This window comes from Leopardus geoffroyi, chromosome C2 (assembly GCF_018350155.1).
Source record: "Leopardus geoffroyi isolate Oge1 chromosome C2, O.geoffroyi_Oge1_pat1.0, whole genome shotgun sequence".
In the NCBI taxonomy this organism is placed as follows: domain Eukaryota; kingdom Metazoa; phylum Chordata; class Mammalia; order Carnivora; family Felidae; genus Leopardus; species Leopardus geoffroyi.
The window spans coordinates 69179900-69202250 of record NC_059333.1 but is presented as its reverse complement, the minus strand read 5'-3'; the positions used below and the strand labels follow the sequence as shown (position 1 = coordinate 69202250).

At 39.3% G+C, this 22351-nt stretch overlaps 1 protein-coding gene across 3 annotated transcripts in view; it reads left to right on the top strand.

Moving 5' to 3' along the window:
- HACD2 (3-hydroxyacyl-CoA dehydratase 2) overlaps nucleotides 1-22351 on the top strand; it is a 104677-nt gene that overhangs the window by 65515 nt on the left and 16811 nt on the right. For all 3 annotated transcript variants that reach the window (XR_006718365.1, XM_045502298.1, XM_045502300.1), the window contains exon 4: nucleotides 4500-4588. Coding sequence is in view for 2 of the 3 variants with exons in the window: in XM_045502298.1 (XP_045358254.1) it covers nucleotides 4500-4588 (89 nt within the window). In the remaining variant the exon portion in view is untranslated. The remainder of the gene's footprint in view (nucleotides 1-4499; nucleotides 4589-22351) is intronic.

The following is a 22351-nucleotide window of genomic DNA, read 5'->3' as shown; positions in this document are numbered from 1 at the left end:
CAAATTACAGAGTACAAATAATAGAAGTTGAACTGTATTTTAAAATACACTTAAGGACACCTAAATGGTTCAGTTGGTTAAGCATCCTACTTCAGCTTGGGTCATGGTCTCATGGTTTGTGAGTTTGAGTCCCACATCAGGCTCTGCCTGACAGCTCAGAGCTTGGAGCCTGTTTCGGATTCTGTGTCTCCATCTCTCTCTGTCCCTCCCTCACTCGCACTCTGTTCTCTCTCTCTCTCTCTCTCTCAAAAATAAACATTAAATTTTTTAATAAAATAATAAAAATACACTTAGAAGTAAAGACTGGTAGGAAATGTTTACCAGGAACATTTATTACCTAAGGAATAAATGTTTTTGGTTATTAAAACTTACTTTTAAGAAAAACAATCACAATTTTTGATTAGCATTTTCAAAGGGAAGACCTGTATAACTATATAAATCTTTGTATTCTCTAGGAAAAAGAACTCTGTAGTAAAGAAGGGGTAATTAATTATACCCAGGTCCTACTGAATTTCAGTATTCACCCCTCACGGCAACCAGATCCCTCTGTTGAAGTTGCATTTACTAATAAGCATTCTGATTTCGACAGCAGGAAAAAAGTGCCCCCGGATGAGGGTCTCTGAAATCCCAACCATTCAGTTATTACAAAGGCTGCGCCTCTCTTATAAGTAAATAAAGTGACATTTTGGTTTATTAACTAGACTCTTATGAATTTGATTAGTCTTGAGTCAGTCTCCCAGAGCCTGATTTTTGCTCACGAATGGGATAAAATTAGGTTTTTGAACTTGGAAATCTGAGTTCCAGATCCTGAATTTCTTGATTCCCACTAAAATACAGCAACAACCCTGAAGCACTTTTCAGACCATTAGCAGTCTAGCCCATTGTTTCATTGGCAAAAGAAGAAAGAGCAGAAATGAAAGAGAAAATAATATTTTTATGTGATGAGCTAGTCTTTGAGTTAAAAAAAACTAGAAATACTGGTGGTCTTTCCTCAAGTAGTAAATGCTTAATAACTCACTTAGGAAAGCCTTTGATTATGGATCTTTAGTTTTTCTGGTAATGTAAACTATAATATAATCTGGCTAAGTATATTCACTTAATATTTGACTAACTTCTTTAGCAGTGTTACATATATCACCAGGCTTTGTAGTTAATTCACACATTAATTTTTTTATAAAAGCTTTATTCATATAACAATTCACATATACAATTTCCCCACTTAGAGTATACAATTCAGAATTCACACAGTTGTGCAAACTCTTACCACAGTCAATTTTAGAACATTTTCATCACCGCCAAAAGAAATCTAATACCCATTAGCAGTCATTCCCAGTTCCCTTCCTAACCTTCTAGCCCCAGGTAACCACTAATTTACTTTCTGTCTCTATAGTTTGTCTGTTCTGGACTTTTCATATAAACCGAATCATGTAACATGTGGTCTTTTATCCACTGGCTTTTTCATTCAGCATGTATTCAAAGTTCATCAATATTACAGTATGTATCAGTAGTTCATTTCTTTTTATTTATTATTCATTATGTTTTACTTTTATTTACTTTATTTCTAATGTTCCGTTGTATAGCTCTACCACATTCTATTTATCCATTCATCTGTTGTTGGACATTTTTATTGTTTCCGATTTGAAGCCAGTATGAATACCACTATGAACATTCTTTGCAGGTGTTTGTGTGAGCAATTTTTTTATTTTTCTTGGGTATATACAGACCTAGGAGTAGAACTGATGAGTCATATGGTAATTCCATATTTAACATTTTGAGGTACCGGCACACTGTTCATTCTCCAGAGTAGCTATACCAGCTTATAATCCTATCATCGATGTGTGAGGGTTCCAATATCACCACATCCTTGTCAACATTTGCTATTCTCTGTAATAATGTATCTGATGATTATAACCAACCTAGCAAAGTATATCTCATTATGATTTTGATTTGCATTTCTCTGTTGAGTAATGATTTGAGCATCTTTTCATGTCTTTATTATCCACTTGCATATCTTCTTTGGAGAAATATCTATTCAAATTCTTTGCCCATTTTTTAACTGGGTTCTCTTTTATTATTGAATTGTAAGAATTCTTTATTTTGGATGTAAGTCCTTTATTATATACAATTCATGGATATTTTCTCCATTCTGTGGGTTCTCTTTTCACTTTCTTGTTGGTATCCTTTGAAGCACACATAATTTTGATGAAATCTGATTTATTTATTTTTTCTTGTGCTTTTAGTGTCATAGCTAATAAACCATTGTCTAATCCAAGATCACAAAGATTCACATTTCTTTTTTCCTCTAAGAGTTTTATAGTTTTAACTCCTACATTTAGGTCTTGATCCATTTTGAGTTAATTTCTTTCTATGTGGTATAAGGAAGTGTTCTAACTTTATTTTTTGTTTTTATTTTTTATTTATATTTTTTATTTTTTGTCCAGTTGTCCCAGCACCATTTATTGAAAAGACAGTTATTTTTCCACTGAATTGTCTTGGCATACTTGTTGAAAATCAAGAATTATAAATGTGAGGGTTTATTACTAGACTATCTATTGGGCTACAAGTCCATACCTTTATTTTTTTTTCATTCATTCTACAAAGATTTATTGAGCATCTTTATATGGCAAGCATTGTTGACATGTCCATGTTACTTGCTTTTGGAAACTAAATCATTCCTCTCCAAAGCCCAAATCTTCTCCAAGAAACTCATTCTAACAGGATATAGTATCTCTTTTTCTTAATGAGTTGTGAAGTGATTTCCTTTCATAGCTACACCTATAGAGACCATTTTATCTTCGATTTGTACACAGAGTTTTGGCAAGTTGTTGTTTGTTTTATAAATGTTCAGAAGTCTGAGTATGTTTTAGAAGGCTTAGAAGAATGAAAATTTGTCTGGGATGGTCCAGTGGATATAATGAAGATGGGTTGGTTTTATTTTAATTTTTTAAATGTTTATTTATTTTTGAGACAGAGAAAAAGAGAGCATGCACATGAGTGGCGGAGGGGCAGAGAGAGAGAGAGAGAGAGAGAGAGAGAGACAGAGAGAGACAGAGAATCCCAAGCAGGCTCTGCACTATCAGCACAAAGCCTGATGTGGGACTCAAACACAAACTGTGAGATCATGACCTGAGCTGAAGTCGAATGCCCAACTGACTGAGCCACCCAGACGCCCCAAAGATGGGTTAGTTTTAGAGTGAAAGGAGAATCTGCAGCCATGATGAGAGTTCCTGTCAGGTGTAGGGTGGCCCATGTGTAACTTGAAAGGTGCAGAAAGTTGGGAAGTCTAGTTGTTGTTATCAGTAAGGCCAGAGAGAAATGGCAGAGGTGAGGGTAGTGGAGCTGCTGGATTGGGTACCCATTTACTTCTGTTTCCAATTTTATTTAAATTAAAAAAAAAATTTTTTTAATGTTCATTTATTTTTGAGAGAGAAACAGAGAGACAGAACACAAGTGGGGAAGGGGTAGAGAGAGAAGGAGACACAGAATTCGAAGTAGACTCCAGACTTTGAGCTATCAGCATAAAGCCTGACTCAGGACTCCAACTCATAAACCATGACATCATGACCTGAGCTGAAGTTGGACGCCCAACTGATTGAGCCACCCAGGCGCCCCTCTGGATTTTATTTTAGAGGGGCAGTTCCTTGCCAGTATAAAGTTACAACAAGAAAATGAGGCTTACAGATACTGGCTTATTGCTGGGTCTAAGATGACCTAAAGGACGCAAGGGTTTTTTTGTGATGGTGGTGGCTCGTCTTTCTATAGGGGTTGTAGTTGTAAGAATTGAAGGGGAAAGCCAAAGAAATGTAAACTTAGCAGAATCTAATGATTATCTGAAATAACTCAAGATGATTCCAGTGTTACAACTTTCAGACTTTGGAAGGATAATTGTACCAATGCTTACTGTAATGAACAAGGTGAGGAGGAATGGCTTATATAGATTACAAATTTTGATTTTGGTATGCTTATTGGCAAAATATTTGAGTAAATTATAGAAGATAACTATTAGATAGTTTGATATCTAATAATACAGTATAGACAGTATATACGATATCAGGAGTTGCTAACATTCATTAGATATAAATACAGTTGGTTTCCCTTCCGTAGGTGCCTGTTCATTTTTGAAACCCATATTGTAAAATGACCTTTCAGTGTCTAATTTTAGAGGTTAAGCAATGGTTTTGCTTTCTCTATATGATAAGTGTAAAATATATTGCACTTGGTTAGGGATTTTGACAGGCTTGAGAAAGGTACCTAGATTCCATGGTATGCTGTTGCCATTAACAATATTGTTTTGAAAAAAAAAAAAAAAGCAGTATTATCGTTTTGGAGGGGAAAAGTTTTTAATATTGAAAAACAGTTTATATGCCAATATAGATAAGTTTTAGTTGCTCAAGATGGTTTTATGTCTAAACATTAAAATCGAATGTTTCAGAAAATTTATGACATGTTGAAACTTGGTACAATATACGTTTATTTACCCATCCTAAAATATCTTTCAGGAATTGTTCCATCTTCTGTTGTCCTGACTTCTTTCCAGGTGATGTCAAGAGTTTTTCTAATATGGGCGGTAACACATAGCGTAAAAGAGGTAAGTGTTTATGTAGACTAGAATAAAATCCTATCAGCACTAACAAATGCTGGTCAACTTTTCTCTCTCACCATGTGTGTTATGGCTAAAGATGGAACTCTAGGTCATGTCAACATAGCCCAAATAAAATTTGTATTTGCTGTAGCAGTTGGGTTACTGGTGGGAAACACAGTCCAGATATACAGTGTTATTAAAGAGAAGACTGGCTAAATGATAAAGTCCTGCAGTCTTACTTCCCATAGAGATTTGGATGATGTGGATGTGGTCTGCAACTCAGTTATATTTGGGGGGTATCTTGTTTGTATCCAGCACACTAAACTCGACATCTGCACCCTTATAGTGGGACTATTAGGGGAGTAGGGGATATTAATTCAGTCCAGAGCACTGCTTTTTATAGGGCCAGGAGAAACAAACTTGTTTCCACACCACCCACCAGGACTCGTGGAATTCCCAGTGTGCCAAGTGGTTCTGGAAGGGGGGAGTGCTGTGCAGAGGGCTGGGGCCGTATGTACCCAGGCAGGCCCAGGGATGCTGAGAGAAAGCCAGCATTACCATTGGTGTGGCTCCACAACTAAGCTTTCATTTTCTGGTTTTGGAGAAGGCGATTATTTCTCTGTATGTTTCTCCCTTTTCGAAAGACCATTATTTCTTGCTAACATCATCTTCAGGTAGAGTACCTGTAGCCACTAGGAGGATTCATTTTTCAGTTTTTCAGTCCCAGTAACCTAGCACCAGCATTATTGGAATCTTTGGGGTTCGTGAAATGTGCTTATCCATTAGCATTATTCTGATGTTTTCTTTGTCTTCTTCTATTCTTCTAAAATCCCTGTCAAAACATTTGGTTTTCAGGATTTATTTTGACAGTTTCATTTGTATTTCAGCTAATGAGGGGTAATTTTTTTTTCTACTTTTTATTGGCATATGATATACATACAGAAAAATGCACATGGCTAATGAGTTTTTAATCAAAGCTGATTAAGCTATTATTTTTGTTACATTCTATGAACTTTGCAGATCCAAAGGCTTTTTTTTAACCTCTCTCACTTCTTGAAGATGTCTAAACTTTATATGCAAGAAGAATGTAAAAACAATCACATACTTTTAAAAACTCCCAGTTAGTTAATATATACAGTGTTCTGTTAGTTTCAGGTACAATATAGTGATTCATCAATTCTATGCATTACTCAGTGTTCATCATGATGAATGTGCTCTTAATCCCCTTCACCTCTTTCACCCATCCCCTTCTCATAACCATTGTTTGTTCTCTGTGGTTAAGAGTCTGGTTTTGGGGGACACCTGGGTGGCTCAGTCCAGTAAGTGGCAGACTTCGGCTCAGATCATGATCTCATGGTTCGTGACTTCGAGCCCCACATCAGGCTCTCTGCTGTTAGACCAGAATCTGCTTGGGATCCTCTTGTCTCCCTCTCTCTCTCAAAATTAAGTAAACGTTTTAAAAAACATTTTTTTAAAGAGTCTGGGTTTTGGTTTGTCCCCTTTTTCTTTGTTTAATACTTTTTAAAACGTGATCACATTTCCACATTTCTGTAAAAAAAACAACCACCAGCAAATAAATTCTAATGTAGCATATCACCCTTTGTTCTCAGTCTGATTTGTTTATAGAGTGAGGAAGTTACTTTATTTATAATACCATGTAACCTTTTCATTCATTTCAAATTCTTTCTGCAAATCATTTTTAACCTGTATTCCTTCCTTCCTTTATGTACTCACAATATTTGTTTTAACGAACAACTCATTAACTTTCCAAAGTGACCCAAAATTTCTTTCTGCTAGGAACTCATCTACATTCCTAAATAAGTAATTTTGTAGTTTAAGTAATTAAATGTTAGGTACATGAAGACAGAGTGTTGTCAACTATGGGGTGTGTGATCGCTTTGCCCACCCAATCAGATATTAATTGTGTAGGTGCCAGTGCCCCAGCTGATAGATTATTTATGGCTTCTGCTTTTTCTCTCTTCTGCCTCGGTGATCACTCTTCTCCTTAATAGCCTCTGGCAAAGCGGGTTGTAGGTAAATCTAAAATGCTTTTAATTCAGGTCAAGCAGTTGTTAGCTATATCACTGTTAGCAACATTTGCCAGAATTCCCTGGGGGATCATTAAGACTACTTGGTTTAAAAATGTTTCTGTGGATTATAGGTGCTCAGACCTGGCCATTGTCCTCAGTAACCATGCTGCTTGACTGATGCATAGATTTGACAGTTTCAGATGGTTTCACATATAGTGTCATACTTGAACTTTACAGTAAGTTATATAGTTGTTACATTTTCATATTCAAAATTGTTTCTCTGCAGCCAAACTTACCCAGTTTCCACTGTCACTGACATATTAAAAACATGGTGTAATAAATTTTGTTGTCTTTCTGCCACCTGTTGGGTCCTCTTCTTTTCACATATATACCCTATTAGTTGACTTGCTCCTTTCTCACATAAATAGGATTCATTGTTTCTGCTATCTTGGGATCATAGTTCCTTTCTCCTTGTTCCCCTTTTCTTTGAACAAAACTCCTTCATTATTTTGTTTACACAGTAGATGCCCTCCCGGCCCACCCCAGGTCATGGATAGCTAACTTGAAAGAGTCTGTTGCTGTGGCATTTCAGAGGCCAGTCTGCTGTCTGTCACCTGTTCCTCAGTCTCTGCTCTAGGCCAACGCTATTTTTCCTGCCTTAGACTTTTGTATTAGCGGTAATTCACTTTGTTCTGTACAACATTACTTATAGCTTCCCTGCTAAACTTCCATTCTTCTGTTTCTTGAAACATCTTTAAAATATACTTGGGGCGCCTCAGTGGCTTAGTCAGTTGGGTGTCCAACTTTGATTCAGGTCATGACCTTACAAGTTGGTGAGCTCGAGTCCCACATCAGACTTGCTGCTGTCAGCACAGAGCCTGCTTCACATCCTCTGTCCCCCCTCTCTCTCTGCCCCTCCCCTGCTCGCATTCTTGCTGTCTCAAAAATAAACAAACAGTTTTAAAAAAATATACTCTTATTTTCTTTACATTCAACTCTATTTACTTTAATGGTGGGAACCACATAACTAACACATAAGGAAATTGATACCAGAAATAACTGCTTAATAATATATATCTTGGGGCGCCTGGGTGACTCGGTTGGTTAAGCATCCGACTTCAGCTCAGGTCATGATCTCGCGGTTTTTGGGTTCAAGCCGTGCATCAGGCTCTGTGCTTACAGCTCAGAGCCTGAAGCCTGCTTCGGATTCTGTGTCTCCCTCTTTCTCTGCCCTCCCCCCGTTTGTGCTCTGTCTCTCCATCTCTCTCAAAGATAAACATTTTAAAACAAAATTTTTAAGTAGTAATACATATCTCACTTTCTCATAGTCATGTTCAAATTCTTTTCATACTATTATACTTTCATTCTCAGTTTCTTTTTACATCCAATTCCCCTGTAAAGTGGACAAGAGAGGCACCTTGAGGGCGCTCAGTCAGTTAAATGTCCAGCTTCAGCTCAGGTCGTGATCTCACAGTTCGTGAGTTTGAACCTCATGTCAGACTCTGTGCTGGCAGTGCAGAGCCTGCTTGGGATTCTCTGTCTCCTTCTCTGTCTGTCCCTCCCTCCCTCTCTGCCTCTCTCTTTCTCTCAAAAATACATAAACACACATTTTTTAAAAATAAAGTAGACAAGAATTCTTCTTGTTCCTAGCGTTATGTTTGCATTTGGACTCTTGCTACCCCCACCCACTCTGGCCTGCTTAGGTTTTCCATACTCATTCCCTTTGTTTTTCTGTAATTGTACATGGTGTACTAAGGTAATGGCTTTTAAGACGAGATGCTACTTTTTTAATATGTGGGATGTATTTCCTTTCAAGAGGCCTTCTAGCACACACATCTCACTTATTTTAATTCTCTGCCCATGCCATGCTAGTCACATAAATGTTGCCATGTATCCTATAGGACCAGAAGGTGACTAGATGGCTTTCTTTTATGATTGTAAGGACCCACCCACCAGTTGGTATGACATCTTAATTGGTAGGTCTCTTTATTCAGGTGTTTCTAAACTAAGCATAGCAAATAACCTTCCCACGTTTTTCCTTTTAAAGGGAGCACCTATATGGCATAGTAAAGCTTCTGACAAAAACAACAAGCTCAGGGTGGGAGGTAGACTATGGGAATCAGCACTTCTAGCTGACCTCTTTCCTTTCCAGTTTTCACCCTTGTCTCCCCAACTTGAACTGGCTCCTTCCCCATCCCTTAGCCAGGCTGGCCACTGCTGCCTCCCCATCAGACCTCCCTGGGCTTTTCCCTTGCACTCTGTTTGAGTCTGTTCTTTGTCTCTTCATTGAACTGAAACAAGATTGGCATTTTTCAAAGTGAACTGCAACAGAAAATACCACCCTCTATCCCTCACTGTAACCCCCCTTCCAAAGGAGACAAGTTCACGGGGCACTTGTTATTGTCCAAAAGTAGCTAAGCTGGGCCTCAGATTCCTAGATATGCAAACAGGCCACTGTCCCTTTTCATGACCCAGCCTTCTTTGAAGAAGCCACCCCAAATCCTCATCTGAATTCTCAGTGTAAGATCACCGTGTTCTTGAAGCAGAAGTCCCTGATCACTAACATGGACAGTAGTTGAGAAAGAAGTTGCTGGAGTCTCACTGTGGCTTTAGCCCAAATGTAATGAATACCCTGTATGGTCTGCTAGGGATAGTTTGCATAAAATAAAACTATACCCTGGAGTGCAGAGCCTTCTTTTCTTTCTTCCTTACCCTCTGCCACCATTGGAGAAAGGGATGTTTTCCTGCATTCTTCTGGAATGTTCTGTGAGTTCTCCTGATTTTACCAGTCAGCTGTTTCCCACCTCTTTTTGGCATGCTACTGGGCTTTGTGACACTTAAACTGCCATTCTTGCCAACTTCTCAGTGAGATGCTTACAAGAAGCTTGTAGTCAGTGTTTCAGAAACTTAGTAACCTCCAGTTTTTTATTATCATACTGATCTTTGATGCATTACAGTTTACAGAAGGTCTAATATTAAGGTATGTTGTGATCATTCACTCTTGACAGCTGTCCCTTGAGATAGGTTGTAGCCTCCAATTAGAGTTTGGAAGCTAGACAGGCAAAGTGACTGTCACATATCCAACATATGGCAGAGTTGGGGATGGACTTCTGATTCCAAAGTCTTCCCACTGTATCAGAGCTTCCTTCTCACTGTTTAAATTGTGGTGTGAACACAACCTTATTTTGTGTGCTGACTATGCTTTCTCTATCTCATGTGGAATGGAAAAGCCCCGTCTCGGACCCCAAGACACGTGCCTCTCCAGCAGCTCTGTCATGCCACATGCATATGCTGAGGTAGGATGCTCAGTCAGATCATCCGAATGGGAAGCATCAGCGTGAGCTGTGGACCCTGGGCACTCATCTGTGGCCCTTTGCCCACTTGCTTCTCTGTTATTTCATTGCTGCAGTGGCTCTGTGATGAGTCCCTCTGATTAACTAGCCTTTCTCCTTGAGTTCCAAGACTGGGCACCTGAGTGGCTCAGTCGGTTAAGTGTCCGACTTGTAATTTCAACTCAGGTCATGAAAGGCTAGTTTCATGGTTTGTGAGTTTGAGCCCCATGTCAGGCTCTGTGCTATCAGTGGTTGAGCTAATCAGCCTGGTTGAGATTCTCTCTCTCTCTGCCGCTCTCTCTCTTTCTCCCTCTCTTTCTCTCTCAAAAATAAATTAACTTAAAAAAAGTTTCAAGACTGTTTTTCTATTCGTGTTTATGGACTGTTTGGAACAGAATTACCCAGAAAGCTTATTAAAAGTGAGCACTCCATGGGACGCTTAGGTGGCTCACTCAGTTACGCGTCCAACTCTTTATTTCAGCTCAGGTCATGATCTCATGGTCATGAGATTGAGCCCTGTGTCAGGCTCCACATTGACAGTGCAGAGCCTGCTTGGGATTCTCTCTCTCTCTCTCTCTCTCTCTGCTCCTCCCCTGTGCACATATGCATTCTTTTTTTCTCTCTCAAAATAAATAAACTTTAAAAAAAATAAAAATGCACATTCCAAGTCCCACCCCACATTTGATACAGAATCTCTGGGAGTGAAGCCAGAGTATCATCATTGTTATTAAACTCCTCAGATAATTTTACAAATTCTAAGATTGGAGAAACACTCCAAGATACTTTTTGTTGCGCTGTAATTTTAATTGATTGGCTTTCTCTCTCTCTTTGTTTTATTTTATTTTTAAGTAATCTCTACATCCAACGTGGGGCTTGAACTCACAACCCCAAGATGAAGAGTTGCATGCTCCACCTACTGAGCCATCCAAACACCCCTGACCTTCTCTTTCCTTGATTTTCCTTCATATTTCTACTTAATGTACTTGAAGCCTAACCAGATCTTAAAGAATAAAAGCCATAGGGTTCTCTTACACTGCTAAGTAAAGGCACTGTGGAGTTTCTGGTGCCTTGTCCAAAATCCAGAGCTGCTGAACTGAAGTTCGTGTGCATGTAAGAAGAAACCTGAGAGGCCCAACTTGAAAGCAGAGGAAGATGAGAAGCCATAGCATTGAAGAAGCAAAACTAACTTCCATTGGTTTGTTTTTAAGAGAGACGATAAGGAATCCAGCTGCTTCATTTTGGGGTGGGTTGTGGGAAGGGCTCTGTCCTGGGCATGTGCCTGTCATGTTGCCTTGCCAGAGCCACCAGACAGATCGTTTAAGAGGTCATTCGCAGGCCATTGCATGGAGGAAATGCTGTGCAAACACACTAAACAATCCTCTTCCTGGGATTTATCAAGAAGTGTCACCTTCCTTGGACAGTTTTTTTTATTTTCTAGGTAATTGGAACTCAATATTCTAGAACTTAGAGGCTTAGCACCCATAACTGGTGTGAGGAGTTGTTAAGTGTTGACTTTGACACTTATCCTGTAGCTTATGACAAATACTTCAACATTCTGGACCTCATTTTTCTCATCTGTAATACAAATAACGGCCCTGCTTATGTCAGAGTTTTGTGAAGATGAAGTGAGAAGGATTTGCAAAAACAAACAACGGTATTCAGAAACCAAGATCTCGAGCATGCAGCTTTTGCTGAACAGCTCCTGAAAGCCCTTAGAAAGCAGTTCCACCTCGGAAGGAATGCTCCTTGTTTCCTCGATGAACTGTTCTCTTTTTCTTCCTCTTCTCTTCTCCTTCACTCTTGCGGAAGCTAAAATACTAAGTAAAGTACCACCCTAACTCCCACACTCCTTATCCTATTTTTGGCTGCATAACAGGTTTTTCTTTTCTGCCTGGTCCTCTGCTGGGTTCGAAGTGTGCGCATGCTCTTAGCCACCTCATGAGGTTGCTTCTCCTGTTAGTGTGTTTCTTGTGGCTGCACATGCTTCTTGTTGTCCCTAATGGCCATCTGTGCACACAGTGTTTCCGCGAGGTGGGAAGGACTCCTTCTTACCCCATCAATCAGATGAGGACTTGAGGTGCTTTGTCTGGGGCACACTTGGTTCTCTACTTAGACCAGAAGCCATGCCGCTCTGTCTTGTAGCACAGCGCCCCTTCCACAGTGACATTTCATCTTAGCAAAGGCCATTGGGATACATTCAGTATCTTTTGCCCCCTTGAATGCTGAATGTCTCAGATTCTCCACCTGATTCCATCTTCCCTTACTTTCTATTTTAAATATTTCTGTAGGTGGATTTGCATCACCTTCACTTTTAAAATTAGCACCTCTCTTAAAGGTAGAAACCATTATCATTTGATTGTTAATCAGACACTGTCAAACTTTAGACAACTCCTAGACAAATGCAGCCACACTATATTGCCACTTTCATGTCTGTTAATAATGGACACCTAAAGATAGTGTTACTTTTTTCATAGATGGTTCATTCTGCCATTGCCTGTACTTAGCATAGGTGATTTTGGCACAGATTGCCTATTTTTCTCTCCATGTTTTTATGCCTGTCTCTTTCCAACATTTTCTTGAGCTAAGTATGAAGATTTTTATTTCAAAATATTGAAAAATACTTAGATTTTTGTAGGTTCACTTCTGCCATCCCATGTTGCTTCTTTCTCCCATTGTCTTAGTGCTTTTGTAGCCCTTGAAAAACTTCGCTGGATTCATCTGTTCAAAATATAGTATAGTTCTTCAGTAATTAAGTCAGTTGTGTTAAAAGGAGAAGCAAGCACACATGTTAAACCATGCAAACCGGCATCACCAGTAGTACTTCTACAGAACATAGCCCCCTTTCTCAATTAGTCATTGAATAGGTGCCAAGTACAACAAAATCAGGAAATTGGTTTCATTCGTCTTTAATGTTAATCTTCGTCTCCTCCTGGCTCTCCTCCCCATGGTGACCCTGCCTCACAGACACCCCTGCACTTGAAGCTTCTCAGGACCTTTTCTTCTGCTCTCTCACCCTAAGGGCTAACTCTGACATCCACCATTCCCAGTTGTCAACTCCGGCCTGAGAGGGAACAGTTACATCAGACAAATGCCCTGGAAGGCTGCACAGTTTGTTATTTTCATTTGAGGGGATCTCTCTCAGGAGAGAAGGGGTGAGGGCCAGACCTGCGTCAGCCTACCCCATTACAGACTGTCCTGGAGACACCCAGCCCTTTCAGGCTTGAGCAGCGTTGGCTTCTTCCTTTTCCTCTACCCCAGAGCTTCCAGATCTTAGGTTTTCCAGTATATTTTACAGTTAGTTAGTCTTTTTATATGTTATGCTAAAGTCCCCTGCTCCCTCGTAAGTGATGTTCTGGAAGCATCAGTAGGGTCACCTACATTGCTCCTATTTTTTCATAATGAATGTCTGATAAAGAAACTTACTGTTGGAATTTATCATCTTCAAGAATAAGACATTTCTATGCTATTGGGTAGTATCTTAATCTTTGTATTGCTGTTCTTTACAAATAGTAGGAAGCTTGTTTAGAGCCAAATCTGGTTACTTGCAGTCCTGAGATTAACAAAGATGCTTGACTTTTGACATTAGGGAACTTGTGGAGAAGGAATGAGAGTGAAGGAAGGAAAAATAGTTACCTTGGGTATAAAATAGTAGTTGCCCAAATAAGCCCACGAGATTGACGGGCTAGAGCTTACATGGTTTCAGCTTTGGTTACACGGCATCAGTTTGAATTAAAGAATAACACGGGGAAGCAAAACTCTGTGTCACAGAAGTATGCTGCAGAGTTGTATTGTCAGTGGACAGTTACCAGGAAGTGAATTCTGGCATTCAAACTGTCAACCATGGTTTGAAAATGAAATGCGGTAAAGTGCTTATTTAGACTGTTTATTCCAAGCCAAAAAGGGTAACAGTTTGGTTACCAACATTTTTCTTTTGGGTATTTCCTCTTTCCCAGCACTGTCTAGTAGAACTTTCTACAGTAGTGGAAGTGTTCTGTATCTGCACTGTTCAATACAGTAGCTACTAGCTATATGTGAGCACATTGAACCCTTGAAACAAGGTAAGAGTGACTGAGAAATTGAATTTTAATTTAATTTAATTTAATTTTAAATAGCTACTTGTGATTGGAGGTTACTGTATTAGTGCAGCTGTAGATGTTCAGTGTAATATTATTTACCATTCTCTTGATTTCAGTCAATTAGGTTTTCATATATTTGATCTCCGATGCACATGACTGTGTGATTTTTACTTTATTTTATTTTATTTTATTTTTTAAGTAGGCTCCACACCCAACGTGGGTCTTGAACTCATGACTCTGAGGTCAAGAGTCATGAGTTCTCCCAACCAAGCCAGACCGAGCCAGCCAGGCAGTCCTGTGTGATTTAAAAAAAAAAAAAAAAAAAAATAGATGAAAGATACTTGGTATGGTATGTTATTTAGATCCAGGGATTTTTTTTTCCAACACTTGGGATTAAATTGTTAACAAAAATCCTACTTGCAGATGTGGGAAGCTGTGTGGCTGGTATTTCTGTTGCAGAGATAGCAGTAGATTAGCTGGTGAGGCGGAAGGCCATGCGAGCCCCACCTTTCAGAAGCCTGTAGCTTGGCCCCTGCAGTGGATTCACCCATGATAACACGTCCCAGGTTTGCCCTTTTTGAAACCATTTCACAAGCCTTTTCTATTCTATTTGAGGTAAAAGATGCCATAGAAGTACAGTCAACATTATTATCCCAATGAGCTCGAAGATTCTCATTTCATACTATAAAAGTGAGATGATTGACATGCATCGTGAGCATTGCTAAAATATGTCAGCAAAGTCAGGGAAAGTTAAAAATTGTTACCTATAAATCGCTTTTAAACAGGTGTGTTCCACAGTACAATGAGTGGCACTTTTAAAGCATTGATTAATATTCATTTGAAAACTTTTAATATGTGGGAGTAGGAACTATCTCTTAAATTACCTTCTCCTTTGCCAAATTGGTCTTTTATATACTGTAGCTTTTGCAGTATAACTTTATTTTTAAGCATGAAAATGGAGTATGAGATAGTTTAATTAAAAATCTATAAATTAACAAGGATTTATTCAGTACATTCAGCCCTCTGACAGCTGGCCTGCGCAGAGAATGCAGCAGGTAACTGGTCTTGTTGGGAATCTTGACAACTATGGGGCAGCCTGAAGAAATCACCTCTTTCCCCCCTGTTCCTGTGAAATATATATAAAATATAGTTTAGTTTCTTCAGGGAAGAAGGATCAATAACATTTTATATTTATTCATATCAAGAAGCACCAGATAGGCCCCTCTCATTACAAGCTGTGATGCATCACGGATAAAATAAAACATAAGTTGTCTGCATTTTCCAGAGAGAGGATCCTTTTCGAGTCTGAAGTGAAACCCTGGTGCACTGCGGGAATTTGTAAGATGTGACTTGATGTACATGTGCGGATGTGTGTGGGTGCATGCTGAGAGTATGCTTTGCATTTTAGAAGGAGGGGAGAACTAATTACCAGGCTTAATGCATTAAAGACTTAACTTTTTTCCTTCAGATTGCTGCCATAAATGTTTGATTTAACAAGAGGAGTTTTGGCATCTTCTCCCTTTTACCTTATTTTGCTCTGGCCAAAAAAAAAAAAAAAAGACCAGAATAACCAAAACCTTGAAAATTGTCCGTCTCTTTTGCATTCTGCATTTGGTGCTAGATTGTTAGGAAATCTTTTGTTGAAGTCATTGCCTCAAAGGAAACTGTGTTCAAAACCTCAAGTGTAAAAGCTAATCAAGCTAACCATTTTTTTAAATAATATTTTATAGTTTTTAAGACTTTAGCTTTTAAGAATGTTACATTTGTGTAGCGTTTTGTGACCTGGGCAGAGGTTATGAACTGGCAGCAGATGTCTGTCCCACAGGTGGGTTTAAAGAGAAAGTTCAAGAAGAACCTAGTGGCTGGAGGGTGTATCGTCTCACAAGAGCAACAGTGTTCAGCTCAGCTAGTGATTGCCAAGTGGATCCAGTGTTATTCAATATGGATTTTTTAAAGAAAAGGTAGAAATCTAGATTATTTTTTATGTGGGATCTCCCAGCTTTTAAAAACTAGCTCAAATATTTTTAAAGCACCATAAAAGGACAAACAGAACATCTGTGGTCCAGAACTGTGGACCAACCTTTTTAATATTTCTACTCCAGGAAATGGTATTCATAGCTTTTATCTTTATTTTCTGTCTTCTTGAAGATTTGCAATTATTAAGCAGTTACAAAACAAAAAGAACCATGACATTTCATGATATTATATAGCTAAGTTCATGTTCTTTTGACCTGTCATTTAGGTTTCTGACAATGATAAGTCCTCTCCCGTCTCTCCTCTAGAGTGTTGAGTTAGGCACATTTCATGGAGGTTTGGGGGCAGACTGTGTGGAGTGAGTATGCCCCAGATCTCCCCATAGGATCACAGTAACCTTCTGCTGTGGTTCTAGTCTGGATTAGATATATGTGATCCAGGTTGGGACTGCCTATGACCCGTCTGATGAGATCCCCATGCTTGAGTTGGGGTGGAGGAAATAGTTGCATGAAAGATTTTCAGTTAATAACATTCTCTTTGGAGGTGAGAGAATCAAACAGAACTCAGGAGGAATCCTGGGAAAGCCTAGCAGCTGGTGAGGTCCTTAGATATCCCAGAGATGGTAGAAGCATATTACCGCATCTCCTAAACAACACTGAAACAAACAACAAAAAGCAAAACAACAACAAAACAAAATATTACCTTGGTAATTAAGCCAAAGAGGGCAGCCATCATTGAGTCACAGCATTGGCTAGCATAGTAATAGGAACTTAATAAGTATTTGTTGAATTTTCTTTTCATGGAATAGTAACAACTGCTATTTATTAAATCGCTAGCAGTTTACTAAGCACTTGCTGTGTGTTTCTGACCCTACAATAACCATGCAAAAGCAAATGTTCCCCCAGTTTCCGCAGGAGGGAGCAGAGGCTCAGAGAGGGTAAGTAACTTGCCTTGGTACATGCAGCCTGGAAGACTGAAAGTCTCTGGTTTCCAAGCAATAATGATTAGAGAAGAGGAAGCTATCACCCTCCCTTCATGTTTTCTAGGAAATGGGCTGACTACATAGTAGCATTAAAGCTGGGCTCATGGGGACATTTTAGCATTCAGATCTGCATGTCTTTGTCCTAAGTGCGGAATTGATTGAGCATTGTTTGTTGACTGCATGCTTATACATTTTTTCATTGCATGTTCAGAAAAGTTGATTTCATGACTAAGAGTTGTTTTGGTAGGCCAAAATGTTTGACTAGCCATCATCCACATCAAAGAATAGCCCTTAGTTATTGTGTTGTAATAGAAAAAATCTTTAAACCAGTTTCCTTTGTCACTGTAAGTTTGAAGAAAATCTATTTGGATGCACTTTTTTCTCTCTTGTAAGGAGGAAATGTATTAATATTTCTTTATAGCATAACTCACATTCTCCATAAAATAAGGAATAGTATTTTCTGGTTTGTTTACCATATTACCCTATTAAGGATTTTTAATAAATGCTTAATCATGAAAGACACTTCACACATGAATTGTCATGGGAAAAGACTAATACTGATTTAGACTTTTTAAACCACCATATTTAGTATATTTCAGGTTTTTTTCTTATCAAGCATGATATTTCTTTTAAGTAGATAACTAAATGTGTTATATTTTTGTTCAAAAACTTAATAAAGCTATGGAAAGGACCGGGATTGTCGTCAGAATTGTCCTACTGTCCTGCTCAAGCCCTCGGCTGACATCACCAACCAAGCACCAGCCCTGTGACCCTTAGCCTCACTCTCATTAGGGAGCTGCCCTCCTCACCCGGGGCTGTTCCAACCAAGTCAGAGAACATGCAGGCTCAGGCTGCAGACGGGTCACCATTTATTCATTCTTATTCACTCAAATATTTATTCAGTATTTTCTACCCTCTAGCCGTTGTGCGAAGCGCTAGGATACATGAGAGAATGAAGAACATGGGTGCTGTCCTCACAGTGCTTCCCACGTAGTCAAGGAGCAGAATTGAGCAGACAGCAGTACCATACAATGGGATAACTGAGAAGACAGAGGGAGGACAGGGTGCTGCTGGGACCAGGTGGTCACTTCAGCTGCCCCAGTTGAAGGCTGTGCTAGCCTGTTCGGCTGCTAAGGAGCTGTTCCAGTCTCCTCTGCCCAGTTGTTTCTCTTCATGGGGTGGTCCTGGGGACTCAGTGAATACATACGCAGCACTTAGAATAGTGCCTGGCACTTAGGAAGTGCTCAGTAAGTGCTAGCTACATATTCACTGTAATGTAATCTAAACTTGTCAAAAAATTTTAGTGACCAAGTTCTATGCAGCTGTTTTGAATTCTTTTCCATGTCCTGAGGTCCAAGACAGAGATATAATTGATTTTTCACATAGAAATGAATGTTTTTTATACTTGAATAGTTTCACAGTTAGCTGTTGAAAATTTACACATAATTACTTTTATCATACTTAAGGAGTAATTAGCCCTGCAAATGGGAGTTATCATTATCTTAATCATCATTATTATCCTACTCTAAAGCATTTATTAAAAATTAGATTTTGCCTTATAATTAAAGCTAACCCCTCTTCAAAGCAAGTTTGTGGACCTTTCTTCAGGGTATTTGCCATCTGAAACAATACAAATTGAGAGGTAGCATTAAGTCTATTACTCCTTCGCAACTTACCCTCTTTTAGTGTGCTCTTATTTATGTGCTGTGTTGTAAATGTTCTTGTATCTTTTTGTGGTTATACAGCCTGCCTCTTCCAGCTGATTCAGAGGCTTCCTATCAGGAACAGTATATCTAGAAACTAAATGATAGTTGTATTTGCTTCTAATTGTGGCCCCAGAAAAGTACAAAAGCTCTTGATTCCCTCCACTCAGATTCCCCACCTGTTGGCATTTACTGCATTTGTCCCATCACCTTTTCTTCTGTCTTTAAATACCCATTATCATCTGTCCTTTTCTGAACCTTGAAGCAAGCTGCACGTTCTGTCCTGTCACCCCTTGACACTCAAGTTCATGTTTCGGACATTCTCCTACATCACCTGCAGTGGAGGTGATGGCTTCCTACAACCTTCCAATCAAGAAGCCGATATTGATCGAACACTACCACCTCCTCTACAAGCCCCATTTGGATTTCACTAGCTGCCCAAACACTGTTGGGTTTTGCTTTGGTTTTTTTTTTTTTTTTTTTTTCTTTTCTTTTCTGGAATGGCAAATATTTACTAAGTATTTCTGTGCTCTGGGTATTGTGCTAAACACTAGGATACCCGGGGAAAGTAGTGGTTGTTACGGTATTCCCGCCACATACATGGCACATGCATGTCAGGTCTCTTAAGACACATCAGTCTGAGAGAGCTTCTTAGTCTTGCTCTGTTTCTCATGTCCTTGACAGTTTTAAAGAGTACAGGCCTTAACTTCTGTAGAGTGACCCTTCACCCACATCCATCCCGTGTTCACATCCATCCCGTGTTCCCTCATAACCAGTTCAAGTCATACATTCTTGGCAAGAATACTAGAGAAATGGTGCTGTGATCTTCTCAGGGCATCACCTGAGGTGGCAGTGTGCCATGACTACCCATCCGGCTCCAGTGGTGTTGACTCCAGTCACATGCTCCTGTTGGTCTTTTCCCACCTTCAGGTAACATCTTCCCCTTTTTATTGATGAGTATTTTGTGGGAATGACTCCTGCCTGTGTCAGCCACGCCGTGGTGGTTACTAGGTGATGATCCTCTATTTCTGTCACCCCTTTTACATGTATTAGGTGGCTTCCTACTGTAAGGAATAGCTTTCCCTTTCTCCCATTTATTTATTCATTTATTGATTCATTTATTTCACTTATATCATTAGTTTGGACTCATGAATTCCTGTGCATTTCAGTGGATTGTAATCTGTTACTTACTTTGATGTTAAAATTGTCTGATTTGGCCAGTGGGAGCCCTTTCTCCTTGTCCTTTTGATTTATCTCTTCATTTGTTGAGCATTTTCTTACTTTCTGACAAAAAAGATTTCCAGACTTATCTTGTACTTCCCCTGGCCCAGCCTTGGAATCAGCCATTTTGCCGAGGAGCTCTGGTTCCTTTTAGTGGGAGATGGTATTTAAGGACCCAAGATCTGAGTAGCTGAGGTGCTTCATGCTACTGGAGTGTTAATGCTTCTAGGTCCTTTCAGTGGAGGAAGCTAAGAGATATACATGCATGCACACACACGCGCGTGCGCGCACACACACACACACACACATATATGCGTACTGTACATACATCTAAAAGTATATAGCTCTGTGTGGGTGTGTGTATATGTATCTGTGATTGATTATGAGTTCATACAGATTCCTTCAATTACAATCCAACACCTTAGTGTTCTCTCTGGCATCCTCCCTCCCTGTTTGTAAATACTTCTCAAACAATATGAAGCCCCCCCACCCTTTTTTAACATATTGATTTCTTTGCTGAGCTTACTCTTTACTCCATGTAACTGATTTCCCAACCACACTGGCCATCTCTTCTACCCATCACCTCTTGTGTCTCCCTCCCCCCCCCATCCTCAGTTGCTAGGCCTCTGGCTCACACCTGTCTGCAGCTCCCCCAGCCTTCCCTCTTCTGCCCTTGTCATTGGCCTCCAGACCCACTGGTCTTCCATGTCCATGTGGCTCCCTACCCCTCACCACATCGAGCTTTTATCCCCCATGCTGACTCCTCCATGAGGGGAAAGGAAAGAGACATTTAGGTGAATCTTAATGCCTACCCAGACACAAATTTGAAATGATTGGGAAGATCACTTCTCTGGAAAACTAGAGGCTTATCCCAAAAGGTGTTCTGTTCTTTTTTTCTCATTTTCTTTTTTATCTTTATATTTATAAGTTTGTTTTCATCTTGAATTCAAATAATATTTTGCATTTTTATTCCTGCAGAGCAGAGATGGAAAAGAGAAACAAGGTTTTGAGATAGATTTTTAGGGGTGTTGGCAGTAAGTTAAACTCAGGAAGTAAAACAAGGCTAAAACAAAAAAGCATTGAAGATAATTAGCAAAAAGCAAGGCTCAGGGAAGAAGTTTCACACTAACTGTAGGGAATTCATTAGGGTTTGTTTCAACTTCTTATGTTGGTTTCTATCTCAAGTCAATTGATTCATGATTAAATTCATTCCATGGGTATATTCAAGATATCTCTGGACAACAGTGACCTAGAATTTTTCATACTTTATCCAGTCCTTTTCAGTGAGCCTATTCCGTTCAGTCCGCCCATTATCTCCTTTTGAGAAGTGGGCCACATTTTTTGAAGAAGTCATAGCTTTCTTGATATTCCTTATCTGTTCTCTAGGCTCTTGTATATGGATTCCTTTGAAGTTTTCTTGATTTCGTAAGAGAGGTGTTCTTCCCATAACAACAGGTGTGGGTGGGTGGGTGTGTGCGTGCACACGTTTGAGAGACAGACAGAGCACTGTTCAGAGTTTAGGGGCACATACCTGGGTTCAATTTCTGTAAGGCTCACTTGCCTCATCTGCAAAATGGGGATTTAATGAGGTAATATATATAAAAACATACTTTGTATATAGTAAGAGTTCAGTAACTATTGAGTACAATTATTATATTTACTCACTATAATTATTAAAAAGGGATTACTAAAACAATTAAAAATGGTCAAAGGACTTGACTAGACATTACTTAAAAGAAGATATACAGGGGCGCCTGGGTGGCTTAGTCGGTTAAGCATCCGACTTCAGGTCACGATCTCGCGGTCTGTGAGTTCGAGCCCCGCGTCAGGCTCTGGGCTGATGGCTCAGAGCCTGGAGCCTGCTTCCGATTCTGTGTCTCCCTCTCTCTCTCTCTACCCCTCCCCCATTCATGCTCTGTCTCTCTCTGTCTCAAAAATAAAAAATTAAAAAAACATTAAAAAAAAAAGATATACAAATGACCCAATAACCACATGCTCAACATCAATAATCATTAGAGACTGTGTGTCAAAACCACAATGAGATGCTACTTCATACTCACTAGGATGGCCACTATCAAAAAAAAAAAGTTAAGAAAATTACAGTGTTCATGAAGATGTGAAGAATTGGAGCCCTTGTGCACTGGTGGTGGGAGTATACAATGGTGCAGCCATTGGTTTAGCAGTTCCTCAAAAAGTTAAATATAGAATTACCATATGATCCAACAGTTCCACTCCTAGATATGTGCACAAGAGAATTAAAAACAAGGTACTCAGATACTTGTATACCCATTTTCATAGCAACATTATTCACAGTAGCCAAAAAGTGGAAACAACGCAAATGTCCATCAACAGTTGAATTAACAAGTAAAATATAATGTATACAAACAATGGATTATTCAGCCTTTAAAAGGAAAGAAATTCTGGTACATTCTACAACATAGATGAACCTTG